This window comes from Schistocerca nitens, chromosome 7, assembly GCF_023898315.1.
Source record: "Schistocerca nitens isolate TAMUIC-IGC-003100 chromosome 7, iqSchNite1.1, whole genome shotgun sequence".
NCBI lineage: Eukaryota > Metazoa > Arthropoda > Insecta > Orthoptera > Acrididae > Schistocerca > Schistocerca nitens.
In genome coordinates this window covers 529,961,133-529,976,680 of record NC_064620.1, presented here as the reverse complement: position 1 = coordinate 529,976,680, position 15,548 = coordinate 529,961,133, and the positions used below count along the sequence as shown (strand labels likewise).

The 15,548-nt window shown below is 42.0% G+C and overlaps 1 protein-coding gene across 1 annotated transcript in view; it reads right to left on the bottom strand.

Annotated features, from left to right (window-relative positions):
* LOC126195738 (cytochrome P450 4c3-like) overlaps positions 1 to 15,548 on the bottom strand; it is a 152,388-nt gene that overhangs the window by 69,649 nt on the left and 67,191 nt on the right. Inside the window, exon 3 of the mRNA XM_049934365.1 lies at positions 14,869 to 15,096. Coding sequence (XP_049790322.1) covers positions 14,869 to 15,096 — 228 coding nt within the window. The remainder of the gene's footprint in view (positions 1 to 14,868; positions 15,097 to 15,548) is intronic.

Genomic DNA, 15,548 nt, shown 5'->3' with positions numbered 1-15,548 from the left:
GTCAAACTTTCTTATTTTTCTTCTTTTTCTTGTGGCTTTGTCTCGTATCAAAACGGGGTCGGCATGGTTACCGTTGGATTTGTCGTGGTTAGTTTGAAGGCAAAGAATCATAAAAGAAGTTTGTATACATTGAAGAAGCCTGGAGATACTGACAGGTTTCAGATAGATTATATAATGTAAGACAGAGATTTAGGAAACAGGTTTTAAATTGTAAGACATTTCCAGGTGCGGATGTGGACTCTGACCACAATCTATTGGTTATGAACTGTAGATTAAAACTGAAGAAACTGCAAAAAGCTGGGAATTTAAGGAGATGGGACCTGGATAAACTGACTATACCAGAGTTTGTACAAAGTTTCAGGGAGAGCATAAAGGAACAATTCACAAGAATGGGGGAAAGAAATACAGTAGAAGAAGAATGGGTGGCTTCGAGGGATGAAGTAGTAAATTCAGCAGAGGATCAATTAGCTAAAAAGACGAGGGCTAGTAGAAATCCTTGGGTAACAGAAGAAATATTGAATTTAATTGATGAAAGGAGAAAATATAAAAATGCAGTAAATGAAGCAGGCAAAAAGGAATACAAACGTCTCAAAAATGAGATCGCATGGAAGTGCAGGGTGGCTAAGCCGGGATGGCTAGAGGACAAATGTAAGGATGTAGAGGCTTATCTCACTAGGGCTAAGATAGATACTGAGTGGCCGAGCGCTTCTAGGAGCTACTGTCTGGAACCGCACGACCGCTACGGTCGCAGGTTCGAATCCTGCCTCGGGCATGGATGATGTCCTTAGGTTAGTTAGGTTTAATTAGTTCTAAGTTCTAGGGGACTGATGACTTCAGAAGTTAAGTCCGCCGGCCAGTGTGGCCGTGCGGTTCTAGGCGCTTCAGTCTGGAACCGCGTGACCGCTACGGTCGCAGGTTCGAATCCTGCCTCGGGCATGGATGTGTGTGATGTCCTTAGGTTAGTTAGGCTTAAGTAGTTCTAAGTTCTAGGGGACTGATGACCACAGAAGTTAAGTCCCATAGTGCTCAGAGCCATTTGAACCATTTGTTAAGTCCCATAGTGCATTGACAATAGTTCACAATGCATTCTTTGAGTTCCTTGTCACTACCAACAGGGCTGGAATATTCTAAAGCCTTTAAATATCTCAACACAAACAAACTAAATAGACCTGGAAGGCCACGGTATTGCCGAGTCACAACTGATACATCTTTTGTTGAAGATTCGTGCTAGATATTGCCAAAGAGTCACATGGATGTGTGCCAGTGCACCATCATGTGTGCCCCACATACTTATCCTTTTACTATAAGGAAAATAAATTAATATTTAACATTCTTTAACATCAACATTGTTAGATCATTGGCATGACTTGTGCGTGCATCGTATCATGGAAACCATTCGTTTCCACACCTAATTTGATTAAGATAATTTTCCTGTTTCAATCTACTCTACTCGCTTCTACTACACTCTGACTATCTGTCCAAAATGCACAAAGATCTGATGAATACAAAAACAGACAAACCATTTATACCCTATCTATCTGAGAAACCCAGAATTGCCTTAATTGCCTTTATATTTATTCCAATATACGTTTATAATTTGTGTGGATGAGAAGTATCGAAAATGTAATATAACGTATCGTTCTAGTATCCATTCTTAAATTACATGCTATGTACGTGTATTCCTTATATCAACCAAACACAGTCATGTTCCATATGTAGCGTGCTTCACATTAACATTCGTGAGAAATACTGAACTTTTTTTTGTAAATAAATCTTCACCACCACAGTTGTTACGCATTACTGTGTATTGTAGTGCCTGTCTACAAAACTGGTCTAGTATGTGCACTGTGCTACCCATACAACACTGAATCAATATTAATAGGAAAAACATGCGAAACAGAGTATTATAGACCTTGGTGGAAAGACTACAAATCGGTATACAAGCGACAGCGTAACTACTCAATACGTTCCAAAACGTCGCGCAAAAAAAAGGGATTTTCCGGAGCTCATACCTCGGGTTCTGTTGATGATAGAAAAGTTGGGTCAAGTGTTTTGGATAGCGCTTGGGCTAGCGGGCATTTTTATGATCGTCATACTGTCGCTATCCTAGAGTACTGGATCAAACTCACAATATTACTCATTTTCTCCTGTTTAGGCAAGTGGATAAAACCGCTTGGTTCTTTTTGCATTTGATGTGATCTACGGTGAGGTTGATGAGACCTATGGATGAACCATTAGTTCATAAGTGATTTCTCGGAAAACTTCACTAATAGGGTATTTTTTACAACATTTTCCCCGTCACCAACGGGCCAAAACCCAGCCGAGGATACTAAGACAGCTATGCGCGGAAAATCGCTGAAATTTTACAATTTATTCTTAAGAGGGGCAGCAGCCTTTTCAGTAGTTGCAGGGGCAACAGTCTGGACGATTGACTGATCTGACCCTGTAACACTAACCAAAACGGCCTTGCTGTGCTGGTACTGCGAACGGCTGAAAGCAAGGGGAAACTACAGGCGTAATTTTTCCCGAGGGCATGCAGCTTTACTGTATGGTTAAATGATGATGGCGTCCTCTTGGGTAAAATATTCCGGAGGTAAAATAGTCCCCCATTCGGTTCTCCAGGCGGGGACTACTCAGGAGGACGTCGTTATCAGGAGAAAGAAAACTGGCGTTCTACGGATCGGAGCGTGGAATGTCAGATCCCTTAATCGAGCAGGTAGGTTAGAAAATTTATAAAGGGAAATCGATAGGTTAAAGTTAGATATAGTAGGAATTAGTGAATTCGCTGGCAGGAGGAACAAGACTTTTGGTCAGGCGAATACAGGGTTATAAATACAAAATCAAATAGGGGTAACGCGGGAGTCGGTTTAATATGAATAAAAAAATAGGAGTGCGGGTAAACTACTACAAACAGCATAGTGAACGCATTATTGTGGCCAAGATAGACACGAAGCCCACGCCTACTACAGTAGTACAAGTTTATATGCCAACTAGCTCTGCAGATGACGAAGAAATTGAAGAAACGTATGACGAAATAAAAGAAAATTTTCAGATAGTGAAGGGAGACGAAAATTTAATAGTCATGGGTGACTAGAATTCGGTAGTAGGAAAAGGGAGAGAAGGAAGCGTAGTAGGTGAATATGGATTGGGGCTAAGAAATGAAAGAGGAAGCCGCCTGATAGAATTTTGCACAGAGCACAACTTAATCATAGCTAACACTTGGCTCAAGAATCATAAAAAAATGTTGTATACATGGAAGAAGCCTGGAGATACTGACAGGTTTCAGATAGATTATATAATGGTAAGAGATTTAGGAACCAGGTTCTAAATTGTAAGACATTTCCCGGTGCAGATGTGGACTCTGACCACAATCTATTGGTTATGAATTGTAGATTAAAACTGAAGAAACTGCAAAAAGATGGGAATTTAAGGAGATGGGACCTGGATAAACTGACTAAACCAGAGGTTGTACAGAGTTTCAGGGAGAGCATAAGGGAACAATTGACAGGAATGGGGGAAAGAAATGCAGTAGAAGAAGAATGGGTAGCTTTCAGAGATGAAGTAGTGAAGGCAGCAGAGAATCTAGTATGTAAAAAGACGAGGGCTAATAGAAATCCTTGGGTAACAGAAGAAATATTGAATTTAATTGATGAAAGGAGAAAATATAAAAATGTAGTAAATGAAGCAGGCAAAAAGGAATACAAACGTGTCAAAAATGAGATCGCCAGGAAGTGCAGGGTGGCTAAGCAGGGATGGCTAGAGGACAAATGTAAGGACGTAGAGGCTTTTCTCACTAGGGGTAGATACTGCCTACAGGAAAATTAAAGAGACCTTTGGAGAAAAGAGAACCACTTGTATGAATATCAAGAGCTCAGATGGAAACCCAGTTCTAAGCAAAGAAGGGAAAGCAGAAAGGTGGAAGGAGTATATAGAGGGTCTATACAAGGGCGACAATATTATGGAAATGGAAGAGGATGTAGATGAAGATGAAATGGGAGATACGATACTGCGTGAAGAGTTTGACAGAGCACTGAAAGACCTAAGTAAAACAAGGCCCCCGGAGTAGACAACATTCCATTAGAACTACTGACAGCCTTGGGAAAGCCAGTCCTAACAAAACTCTACCATCTGGTGAGCAAGATGTATGAAACAGGCGAAATACCCTCAGACTTCAAATACAATATAATAATTCCAATCCCAAAGAAAGCAGGTGTTGATACATGTGAAAATTACCGAACTATCAGTTTAATAAGTCACAGCTGCAAAATACTAACGCGAATTCTTTACAGACGAATGGAAAAACTAGTAGAAGCCGACCTCGGAGAAGATCAGTTTGGATTCCGTAGAAATGTTGGAACACGTGAGGCAATACTGACCCTACGACTTATCTTAGAAGAAAGATTAAGGAAGGGCAAACCTACGTTTCTAGCATTTGTAGACTTAGAGAAAGCTTTTGACAATGTTGACTGGAATACTCTCTTTCAAATTCTGAAGGTGGCAAGGGTAACATACAAGGAGCGAAAGGCTATTTACAATTTGTACAGAAACTAAATGGCAGTTATAAGAATCGAGGGACATGAAAGAGAAGCAGTGGTTGGGAATGGAGTGAGACAGGGGTGTAGCCTCTCCCCGATGTTATTCAATCTGTATATTGAGCAAACAGTAAAGGAAACAAAAGAAAAATCGCAGTAGGTTTTAAAATCCATGGAGAAGAAATAAAAACTTTAAGGTTCGCCGATGACATTGTAATTCTGTCAGAGACAGCAAAGGACTAGGAAGAGCAGTTGAACGCAATAGACAGTGTCTTAAAAGAAGGATATAAGATGAACATCAGCAAAAGCAAAACGAGGATAATGGAATGTAGTCGAATTAAGTCGGGTGATGCTGAGGGAATTAGATTAGGAAATGAGACACTTCAAGTAGTAAAGGAGTTTTGCTATTTGGGGAGCAAAATAACTGATGATGGTCGAATTAGAGAGGATATAAAATGTAGACTGGCAATGGCAAGGAAAGCGCTTCTGAAGAAGAGAAATTTGTTAACGTCGAGTATAGATTTAAGTGTCAATAAGTCGTTTCTCAAAGTATTTATATGGAGTGCACCCATGTATGGAAGTGAAACATGGACGACAAATAGTTTGGACAAAAAGAGAATAGAAGCTTTTCAAATGTGGTGCTACAGAAGAATGCTGAAGATTAGATGGGTAGATCACATAACAAACGAGGAGGTACTGAATAGAGTTGGGGAGAAGAGGAGTTTGTAGCACAACTTGACTAGAAGAAGGGATCGGTTGGCAGGACATGTTCTGAGGCATCAAGGGATCACGAATTTGGTACTGGAGGGCAGCGTGGAGGGTAAAAATCGTAGAGGGAGACCAAGAGATGAATACACTAAGCAGGTTCAGAAGGATGTAGGCTACCGCACGTACTGGGAGATGAAGCAGCTTGCACAGGATAGAGTAGCATGGAGAGCTGCATCAAACCAGTCTCAGGACTGAAGACCACAACAACAACAGTTTGAAGGCGCGGCTCTAAACCCGTGTTGTTGCCACCCCATTACCTCCTGGTAACTGTCTGCGAGTAGTGTAATCCATGGGAGAGACTGCAAACGTTTTCTAAATGTTTGCGAACCCTGTAACAGATGTGACTTGGGTACCAGCCCAGAATTCATCTATATGGATGTGGGATACAGCTAGGCTGGCCGGCAGATCTGCCCTCGTCTTTAATCTCCATCTAAATCCTCACACGTATTATGCAAGTCACTGTACGGTATATCTTACCATGACGCCCAACATTATTCTCGTGACATCTATTACATTCAAGCGCTTTCTACGGCAAACCGTGACGAAACCTAATGGTATTTCTTGCCTCTTCTTGAACTCTTCTCTTAATGCTGTCTGATAAACTGTCCAGGATGGCGAACAGTATTCGACATTTGGCCGATTTATCTGTTGAGTGAGACTACTCGAGCAGCAGGTGGTCCAATCATGCATTACCCTCTTCCTCCAATAGCATCTAAAATACGTTGACATCTAACTCTGTAATGGCTCCACACATATCTCTGTCCACATTAAAACCACTAACCGCTATCAGTAACTACATTTTAACAGTTTCCATCCCTTCCACACCAAAAAATCCTTCCTGTTCCATCTGACCAACCACAAACGATGTATCCACAGTAACGAGAACTCCATTGCCTAATATGCTTAGGACCTCACAAGGGCCTTCACAAATGGACGATACTCCGAAAACCTAATCCACAAACTGATTTCCAGTGCCATATCCTCACACACAACCAATCAACCCACCACTGCCAAGACCCAGCCACAAAGAAGCACCCCTCAGGACACTCAATATCACGCCAGACTGGAACAACTGAACCATATCCATCGTCAGGCATTTGATTATGTCTCATCCTGCCCTGAAATGATGGGTGGCCTATCCAAGATCCTTCCCATCCCTCCTAAAGTTTTGTTCGATCGCTCACCCAAAAAACAAAATATCCTAGTCCATCCCTATGCCACTCACAGCATCAAACCGTTGCCATGGGTATCATATCTCTGTGGCAGACCAAGAAGCATTCCTGCCCAATCCAGTCACCCAATACCTCCAGCTCCAGTCTTACCACAGGCTTTTGCTACTCCATCAGAGCCTGGTACAGAAGTGAAAGCAACCACGTCATATACCAACTCTGCTGCAAACACTGCACAGCCTTTTATGCTGATATGGCTACCAACCAGCTGTCCTCCATGATAAATGACCATCACCAAACTGATGTCAAGAACAAAGTTGACCACCCAGTGGCACACTCAATTTCAATTGCTGCTTTTCATTTCGGGCCATTTGGATCCTTCCCTCCCCAACAGCTTCTCTGAACTATATAGATGGGAGTGATCCTTGCAACACATCCTCCTCTCCCATAATCGCCCTGCCCTCCGTCTCAGGTAAACAACAGACCCTGCACCCTGCACACAACAGGTCCCCCCTACCTTCATACTGTCATACCATTCAAATTCATGTCTCCACATCACCTTCAGTATGTGCCATTTATAACCAGCTGCTACAATCGTGCCAACCCATATACCTCCCAACTTCCTCTCTCGCATTCCTAACCATCGACCTGACCACCTCCCTCCAAACAGCAACCTGCCCACCTCCATTTCCTCTTCCTTCCTCCTCACTCCCTCTCCTCGATCCACCCCGCCCAACACTACCCCCATTACAACCAGCCCACCTGCTGCAAAGGAGCATTGGCAGTGTCAGTCTAGCTGGCACCATGTAGGGGCATAGGCGTGTGTCTAAATGGCTCTGAGCACTATGGGACTAAACTGCTGAGGTCATTAGTCCCCTAGAACTTAGAACTAGTTAAACCTAACTAACCTAAGGACATCACAAACATCCATGCCCGAGGCAGGATTCGAACCTGCGACCGTAGCGGTCTTGCGGTTCCAGACTGCAGCGCCTTTAACCGCACGGCCACTTCGGCCGGCAGGCGTGTGTCTGTATGTGTGTGTGTGTGTGTATATATTATATTTTGCTGTAGCTCGTCAAAGGGTAAAATCCGAATGGAATGTTTTCTTCCTTTTGTGTGTGCCTATCGAGAAGTCAACTCTTCTGCTTTTTAGTCTGTGTTCCACTTTAATCTTAAAGTATTTACATAAGTAATGTGTTAAAAGAAATATGTATCTTTTGTGATTCAAACACCACTGATGATGAGCAACACTTGAAATTGGCCAGTAATTGGAACTAATACCACCTAGGATCATATGTAAAAAAATTAATTATCAATATGACACAGTTAAAATTTCTGCAGGCTGTAAAGCACTCAATGTACAAGATTTTCTCATTCTGTGTAGGAGTTAAATTTTACAAAAATTTTCCTCAGCCACTGGGAGGCAAAACATTTATTTCTGTAGATTATAGAGTAACTTTGCGACAGCACACATATCTGTGGAAAAGAGTAACATAAATGAATTGTAGAAAACAAATCTCATTATTGAAATCAGACCTGTGAATGGTTTAGTATAAAATAAAAGATCTGTTTTGCATTTCAACTTTGTTTCTAAATACGGCGTATAGTTTTTCAGAATATTGTATTAAATTTTCCATGGTTTTTCTTCCTCATACCACTGAACTCGTACGTTAGTGTCTGACAGTTTGCACAAATTATCTTGCTTGTAAGATATCGTGTTAAATGTAAGAGTTGTGGCCTGGCTTTTTCCGCACACTGTTCCAGTGAACAGATAAGTAAATATGTGGGTAATGGTTGTGTTTAATTATCGTGTTTAATGAAGTTAAGTACCTTCTTTTGTATTGAGCCTATAATTATTTGTATTTTAATAAAAGTAGAAAGGTAGATCTCATCAAATTGGATAACTTTGTGACAAATACTTTTCTGTGTACTGATAAAACAAAACTCATAAAATGGTTCAAATGGCCCTGAGCACTACGGAACTTAACATCTGAGGTCATCAGTCCCCTAGAATTTAGAACTACTTGAACCTAACTAACCTAAGGACATCACACACAACCATGCACGAGGGAGGATTCGAACCTGCGACCGTATCAGTCCCGCGGTTCTGGATCTGAAGCGCCTAGAACCGCTCGGCCAGAACGGTCGGCCAAAACTCACACAACTGAGCATATTTATAATAATCTTATTAGTGTATATCTTAAAGAAAAAACAGTAGCATGGGGATAACTACTTGTGCAGGTTTTTTAGCCTGTGTGAACATCATATGTCCACGAGTTGTAACTGACACCACCCTGCAGCAAGAAGCCTGAGGTGTGGGAACAAATGTGTCGTGGGTGAATGCATTCCGCAACTGGCAGCTCACCAGATGTACGCAATAAATGTATACGCCCACCAGTCGCATATTGACATAGCCTACTTTCATCAACGAAGACAACAGAGCGCCATTCCATTCTCCAGTCGACGTTTTCAAGACACCAATGTAACTGTGCTTTCTGATGCCGTGGTGTCAATGGTAGCTTGGCCAGAGGCACACGTGATCTTAGTGCAGCTGCAAGAGGGAGGTTTCCAAACGTCGCTGGTGACGCAGCAGGAGCAACATGTGCCCGGTTTTCGTCCTCGGATGATGTTCTGTCGGCCACCGCTGCTCGCAAAATGCGCAGAACTTGAATCGCATTTTTACTACGTGGATGTCCCGAACATGGTCTTTAGGAGTGGGAGTGTTCTACAGACCACTGCTGAAAGCAACGACGCGCGACTGATATACTGCGTCCAATGTGTGCAGCAATCCGTTGAGACGTCCAACCAGCTTACCATAGGAGCACAAACTTAAAAAAAATCGATTTTTCAAAAATATGACTTCCTGAATAGTTTTATGTATAAAACATATATATTTGAGAGATTATAAGGCACGTTCTTTGGTCTTAAGTGTACCAAGATGCAGCGCCACAACCCTTTGCACAGCTTTCTTCTGTCATACGTAAGTGTATTTCGCTTTGCTCGAGGTTCAAAATTGTGCTCCATATGGAGATGAGACTATTGTGCAGAAGTTAGAATGTCTCGGACACGTAAAGAAAAGATTTGTCACTAGGCTTAGAAGGCTGAGACAAGATATGTCAGGAAAAAAATTATCTGTTGGGAAGGGAATAAAAGGGTTGGGGCAACTGACGGACGCAGAATTGACAAGCTACAGACATTTTATGGCTTGGCAATGAGGAACACGGGGGACTTGCAAAATATGAAGCAAGCAGTTTGGACCCTATACTTCCACAAAATGTCCACAGACAATAACCCTATCCACAACTTGTGTCCAAAAGGAAGTGAACCATGGTGTGGCTACCAAAGGTCAATTCCTGGCGGTGAAGAATATCATCACAGGAATTCTCTACCAACTGCTGTAATGGAAGCCATCAGACCTATATTCAAAGAGCTTGCAAATGAAAACCTATTGAAGAAATGTCTTCATGGCGGCACCCAAAACCCAAATGAAAGTTTTAACCAATGTTTATGGGAAAGATTGCCAAAAATCATTTTTGTGGGAAGAAGTGCAGTTGCTATTGTTGTTTACGATGCAGTCTCATGTTTTAATGATTGTGTGCAAAGCAGGAAATATGTTTTAGAGAAAATGGAAATTAATCCCGGAGTGAACTGCATCAATGCTTTGAATGCAATAGACGGATAGCGTGTAATGAAAGCAGATAAATCATTTTTGGAGGTGATAAAATCAAGAAGAGTGCATCATAGGAATGTGAATAGGAAGAAAACTGATTTAGAAAATGAAAAAGGACTTGCTTATCGTTTTTGACAGTTCTAAAAGAATGCCAAATTCAAGCAGAAACTTTAACGGCCATTCTCCACAAAACACAAATTTCTGTACTTACGTACATGTAACATCGAAAATAAATATCGTATTGTTTTTAAACTGGTATGCTTATTAAACACAGACTCCTTAATGCAAAACTCTAGAATTTTCCAAATCTATTAAAAACTACGGTAAAAATTGAGTTAATTACCTGTAAAATTTGAGTTTTTTCTAAACATGAAGTTTAAAATTTAACAGCTCATTCATTTTTTCATAAATTCAATAAATTCTAGAATTTCATACACCTGTAAATATGGTTGTATGCTCTGCAAAATTTATCAAAGTATCTCTCTTACTTATGAAGAAGAGTGTTCCTATAGCAACAAATACAGCCAATAGTAAGTGAAAAAATGATGAAATTTCACACGTAAAAAAATCTATTTGTTATGTTTTTGAACTTCCACTTCTGTTATTGTGAATCCTGAGACCTTCATGGTCATGCTGACGAAGTTTTATGCATTTATTTATAGAAGTATAAACAGTGGAAATTAAAATGTCTTGTGGTGTCTCTCCTGCTCCAACTCGGCCCATTTGACGTCGTACCCCCTTAAGTTGTTGCAAACGGTTACGTACCCGTCGGTGTGGCATCGTTATACCCTAGACTGAATGCTGCAGACACTGTTCACCTCTAAGCTCATCACAGTTACTGCCTGCAGAGTCGAAACAGCAGGTGCACAGACAGGCCTCTTGAGGATCATCTGATCGCCGATGACTGCGACAAACAAATCGCTAACACTACAACCCCTCAGTATTCACATACTATGCCACTCGACAGAGTCCTTGAGTGTATTACTGTATGGATTTATTTACAACACTGTTCGGCTACTACCACCGCCAGATCAAAACCTAGAAATAGTAAAACGCTCAGTAACAAAGTAAATAACAATTACTCCGCTTTAATCACAAAAAATAAATAACTGGTAATACGGACACGTTCTTAGACATTTAAGGAATAGTTAATTTGGTTACGGAGGGGATTTTGTGTGTGTATGAGGAGGAGGAGGGGGGGGGGGTTGAGAGACGGGTAAAATTGGAGATAGTTCAAATGGCTCTGAGCATTATGGGACTTAACATCTGAGGTCATCAGTCCCCTAGAACTTAGAACTACTTAAACCTAACTAACCTACGGATATCACACACATCCATGCCCGAGGCAGGATTCGAACACCTGCGACAGTAGCGGTCGCGCGATTCCAGACTGATAAAATTGGAGAGGGGAGCCAAAGTTTGACTACACGATGTGAGTTCGAATGGGTATAAGTTGGAGCTGTTATGGAGAGACACGCAAGATATATAAAGAAGAAGAGCTGAATCAAATAAGTGTTCGTACTGAAGTGAAGAACAGCAACGTTATGTGAACTTGGCAATTATCTGCATTATGAAGTGCTTTTGGTACTTGCAATTGTCGTGTTATTACGATATCGTTTTATGGTGACATAGTAACGTTTATTCCCAGTAGTAACATTTCATAACTGGCACGAGCGTGTAAGGATTGTAGTGGGGCACGCAAATGGTCGGCTTCGGTTATTGGACAGAATTTTAGGAAATTTTGGAAATTGGTGGTAAGTTCTATGGAACCAAACTGCTGAGGTCATCGGTCCCTAAGCTTACACACTACTTAAACTAACTTACGCTAAGGACAATACACACACCCACGCCCGAGCGAGGACTCGAATCTCCGACGGGAGTGCTGTGCGAAGTGTGACAAGGCGCCCGAGACCGCGCGGCTGGGAAAGTTTGGTTCACCTGCAAAGGAGACCGCGTGTAGCACACTAGTGCCACATATTATTGAGCACTGGTAGAGTGTTTGGGATCCTCACCATCTCGGACTAAAGGTAGACTTCGAAGCAATACAGCAACAGGCTGCTATATTTCTTAGCGGTCGGTTCGAAAAACGCGCACGTGATACGGAGATGCTTCGGAGACTCAAATGGGAATCCCTGGAGGAAAGGCAACGTTCTTTCCGAGAAACACTGCTCAGAAAATTTAGAGAATCGGCCTTTGAAGCTGACTCCATAACGATTCAGCTATCGCCGACGTATATTTCGCTTAAGGACACGAAGATGACATACGAGATATTTGGGCTCGTACAGAGGCTTATAGAAAGTCGGTCTTCTCTTTCACTATTTGCCAGAGTAACAAGAAGGGAAACGACTAATAGTGGAACACGGTAATCTCCGCCATGCGACATACCGTGGTTTGCAGAGTGTGTATTTAGATGTAGAAGTAGATTACAAGAAGTAGGTGATAAACCAAGGTGCTCAGTGAGCCAGTGGAATGCTAGAAACTTCGACAGATGATACGAAAGTTCACAAAAGTTTCAGATTTAAACAAATCACAGTACCGATAGTTGGAATGAACTTGCCTGAGACTGCAAGCAAATGATCTTAAATTTTGTTTTAACATGGTCAGTTTACCGGATTTCAGCCTCATCTTCATATGGAGCTGTCCACATTAAGGAATTTCAATAAACCAGTTCATACATAAAACAACTGCGTTACTTATTATGTGTTAGAGACTTCCTTTGTCTCTTCTGTTCTTGAAATTAATTAGTTACCTTACGTCCAAGTCAGAGGTGTACAAAATATTACAGTTCTATATACTCATAGGTAAGAAATATTTATACAACGATATTGTCCAATTTCAATATCATCAATTTCAATATCATCTAAAACTGTCGGCAACTATTTTATGTCTTAAATTAACGAACGCATAGAGTGACAGCGTGTGTATCGCACTCCACTGTCGTTACGAATTTCTGCGCCAGAAAAATGTCAAAACCTTTTGATTAAAGAAGGTAACATCTTATTCTAAAAGGCACAGTTTTTAACGCATAGCCAATAAGTAATTTTATTTAATAAAATTGCAGCCAAATAGCCATATACAGTTACTTTGCTTAACATTTCCCATTATATCTACATTTTACATTTCTGCATATTCATTTATAGATTTCACTCTCTTACTGCACATTTCTATATGACATCGTTCACAGTCTTCTTTACACGTTTCACACACACATGTTGTGGTTGGGTCGTGATAAGTTTTGACTTTGCAAATTAGATGATGAAAGCTGTGAATGTGGTTCAAGTGGCTTCTGAGGTCATCAGTCCCCTAGAACTTAGAACTACTTAATCCTAACTAACGACTCATGACCTCAGATGGTAAGTCCCATAGTGCTCAGAGCCAATCCTAACTAACCTAAGGATATCACACACATCCGTGCCCGAGACAGGATTCGAACCTGCGACCGTAGCGGAAAGCCGTGAATAGATAATCTAGTTACGACATGTCGCAGTTCGAAGTTTGGTGCTGTCCATGGTTCAAATGGCTCTGAGCACTATGGGACTTAACATCTGTGGTCATCAGTCCCCTAGAACTTAGAACTACTTAAACCTAACTAACCTAAGGACATCACACACATCCATGCCCGAGGCAGGATTCGAACCTGCGACCGTAGCGGTCATACCGTTCCAGACTGAAGCGCCTAGAACCGCGCGACCACACCGGCCGGCCTGCTGTCCATCAGCGGTTGGTCATTGCTTCGGTACCATAGAACTCCGGCCATACTTTTTCTCATTTATCCTCCATGATCTTCAGTTGATTTCTGGAAGCCTTGCAGCCAATCAGTAATCAAATTTAGATCAAATTCTTGTCGTGTCTTCTGCCGGATCGAAGTGTCATCCGCACACAATGTTTCCGCGATCCTCCTGGTCGCCATCATCAGGTGGGAAAAGCTAACCTGCTCACGCCGATAATTAGTTCAAACAGTGAACGACGGTACCTTTATATGCAGCGACAAAATGAAAGCGCATGCGCAATGGCTTAATCATTGCTTCTGCCCAATTGTGCAAGAAAAGTTGCAGCGCCTCCAGTGGCGAATACTGTCGAAAAGTGATATATCGTTAAAGATTATTACTCGTAGCCAGCCGATTGAGCTGCCGTTGTTTCTTCATATCTTAGCTTTTCTCAGCTGGAGATGGCGGCCAGGTGAACCACGGACAAAAAAATGTCTCTGAGCACTATGGGACTTAACATCTGAGGTCATCAGTCCCCTAGAACTCAGAACTACTTAAACCTAACTAACCTAAGGACATCACACACATCCATGCCCGAAGCAGGATGCGAACCTGCGACCGTATCAGTCGCGCGTTTCCGGATTGGAGCGCCTAGAACCGCTTGGCCACAACGGCCGGCGAACCACGGACAGATTGTGCGCAGGTGACAGTTTGATCCGACTGAAGCTCCGCCAAGAACCTGATCCGTTAATACGCCGGGAGGGTCTACATAGCCACAAGCAGTAATGAAATTGTTTTATGTGTGTAGTGGGTTATTATATTTCTGTAATGTGAACTGGTTCATCTGAAGATGAGGCTAGAGGTCTCGTATTCGATCTTGGAAAAAAAAAAACTGAAGATAATTTAACAGCAGTCGGGGGCTAACTCATTCTTACTCTCAGTTTATCACACGATTGCGTTCTCGCTCTTCTGTCGACGATGGAAATTTTAAATGTAAGTCACAGTATATTTCAACAACTTACCGATACAGCTTTTCCGAAATCGGTCAATAGATCAACCACCTCATCCTGACCGCGCCGATCTGGGTAGATGCTTTCCAGGTCGAGGTCGTAAAGAGTGGCGAACACCGCACGTACGGTACTCAGCACGAGTGGGTGGTATAGGTCCACCTCTTCTCCTTTCCTCTCTGCCAGCCGCTCGCCCAACAAGTATGCAATGTGGTTGAATTTCCCCATGAATTTCTCCAGCTCCTGTGGAGAAGGATAGCCAGCGTCAGAGATTGTAATGGAATACTGCTTTCAGGCGATTCATAGACAGTTAGAAACCAGCGGAAAAATGCTCCTATCGGAGCACAAAAAAATACTAATATGTTCTTGTTTATTTAAAAGATTCTGACTGAAAAATGGGACACCAGGTGCCTCATTCTACCTTCCTCAGCACCTCACAAAATGTTCCCAAAACTTTCGGCGTGCGAACATTTTCTCGCTTTTTTTTTAACATGCAGCTCACTTCAAACTCCGACAAGCTCCCCTAATTGTAACAAACTCATACACGTTAGTTCATCGCTTTTAAGTCGCTCATACACATCCACTCCCAGGTCCTCTATCTCACTCACTCAATCACTCCAAGTCATTGTCATTATCTCTGTGCGCTCTCTCTGTCATTGTCTCCTGTGCCACACCCACAGTTCCCTTCGTTCTGT